This window comes from Cyprinodon variegatus, unplaced genomic scaffold (genome assembly GCF_000732505.1).
Source record: "Cyprinodon variegatus isolate N-32 unplaced genomic scaffold, C_variegatus-1.0 Scaffold1620, whole genome shotgun sequence".
NCBI classification, from domain to species: domain Eukaryota; kingdom Metazoa; phylum Chordata; class Actinopteri; order Cyprinodontiformes; family Cyprinodontidae; genus Cyprinodon; species Cyprinodon variegatus.
This window is the reverse complement of record NW_015152073.1, coordinates 15,257-17,233: the sequence shown is the minus strand read 5'-3', so window position 1 is coordinate 17,233 and position 1,977 is coordinate 15,257. Positions and strand designations below refer to the sequence as shown.

General features: G+C 37.9%; 1 protein-coding gene across 2 annotated transcripts in view; it reads right to left on the bottom strand.

Annotated features, from left to right (window-relative positions):
- The window catches only part of LOC107104122, a 33,526-nt gene extending 32,774 nt beyond the window's left edge, over positions 1 to 752 (bottom strand). Inside the window, exons 1-2 of one of the 2 annotated variants that reach the window (XM_015404041.1) lie at positions 669 to 752; positions 382 to 493 (exon numbers count right to left, since the gene is read on the bottom strand). In XM_015404041.1, coding sequence (XP_015259527.1) covers positions 382 to 493; positions 669 to 684 — 128 coding nt within the window. In that variant the 5' untranslated portion in view covers positions 685 to 752. The remainder of the gene's footprint in view (positions 1 to 381; positions 494 to 668) is intronic. The other variant, XM_015404042.1, reaches the window with a different exon arrangement.
- Positions 753 to 1,977: the final 1,225 nt, after the last annotated feature.

Below are 1,977 nucleotides of genomic sequence, written 5' to 3'. Positions count from 1 at the left end.
AAATCGATACGCTGCTACGATTGGCTGAAAGCGTATTTTGGAAGGCGGGTACTAGCTGGCGCATCCCCCAATCAGCTGGAAGTATTGTATTAAACTTCCTTTTCATGGGCAGAATGAACGGCGGCCGTCCCAGATTGATAACGAAGAACTCAAATCAGTTCTACACATATCAATCTGGTTACTGCCATGTTAACCTCTCACAGCCATGGACTAAGAATTATAAGGCATGAGAAAATATCCAACTGTAAGAGATGTTGGGATGTTTCTGAATCCAAGCTGAAGCCTGTAAATAACAGGGGGGGCAAAGAGCGCACCTTAAGGAACCCCGCATGATCTGACCTACTGTAGCTGAGGAAGGTTTAGGTGAACGTCTTTCCTAACCTGGAGGTAATCTGAGAATCTTGATTGTCGATGCTTTCATCTTCCTTCCCCTCCTTGTGGTTTAAGAGGACATTCAAACTCTGGGCATCCTTGATATCTGGACAAATAATAGCAAAAACGGATAAAACAGATTACTTTGATATGAAAGAAATCATGTCTTTAAAGTAACAACCAATTTTACAAAGTTCTAAGTAAGTAAAAGAAAAAAACAAAAGCTTTTTGTTTAGGTTGAAAACCTTTTTTTGTGGAACATTAATTTGCTTTACATTGACAGATTGGTTGTTTACCCATTGCTGCATCCATACTTATTTGCTGATCCTCCTGCTTGAGTCTCTCATGTCCACCAGCTTCACACGGCGGGAACAGCGGTATCTCTGGAACACAAGGTCAGAAATACTTACTGATAAGAAAATGAAACAAGATTTAAATATTATTCTATAAGTTAATGAAACAGACTGATCACCATTAAAATAAGAATAATTTACTTAAAATGTAACAGACCGTAAAACAATGGGAACTGATAAAAAGCTGAAATAGACGAATTAGTTGCTGCATTAATGTGGCCATTAAATGCGGTCTCCAGCCGTGTTTTACCATGTCTGAGTTAAGCCTAACGATGTGTCAACAGTCTTTGTTTTGCAATTTGATTTTATAAAGAAATAATATGATTTTCAGTTATTCTGTCCGACTTCTATCAGGAAAACTATACAGAAATATTTAATAAAAGGAATAAAAACTGTTTGTTCCCCTAAACTATGAAGGTATTTGTGTCCCCATAGTAACACTTCATCGAGCCTTCACACCCCCTCCACAAATTAACACAAAAAATATCAAAGAGACAACAAAACAAACTGCAGCCTCCCTCAGGAACTGCTCTACATCCGCATTTATATGGAAATACTTTCCTTCAATGTTTATGTCTTCTAAATGTGTTTTTTTTTTTTTTATAAATTCTCACTTAAGTTTTGTGGAATCATATTTTTCCATGGACTGTTTGTGAGATAAAATGATTAAAGTGTGCCTTTTCTCTGCCTGAATAGGGGTAATTATTTAGAAGCCTTGTTCCACTCTTTATGCTGAGATGTAGGAAAAGGAAGGAGGTTTGAAAAGAAGTTTCCTCCCTAGTTTAGATAAGGGGGAAACATAGATAAACATGTCCTTACTGTGTTCAAGGTTCTCACGTGTGAACAGATAACAGTTGTATGAAATGTTTATCTGACTAAATTTATGTCTTTGATGAACTGAAGTGTTTCTCTTGGGAAGACTCAATGTTGGTGTGTGAGAATTCTCTTTATATGCAGGGGTGGGCAGCTACCTCACCAGAGCCACACTGACAGTTCAGCTGTTTGTGTCGTTCTCCTCTGCAGAGTAAAATAAAATCTTTTTCTTCCTTGCGTATATCCTCTCAGTGCTCATTTTTAATTCACAAATTGGCGTCACGAAAACAAGATTATTTGCTGATCCGTCCATTCTGTGGATTCTAGAAGAAGGGCTGTTATAGTTATGCTACATTTCTGTCCTGTGATTTAATCAGGAGGGTCATAAACTTTTATGACCTGCATCCAGTAGGTCATGAGGCAGAGTCACACGGTTGTG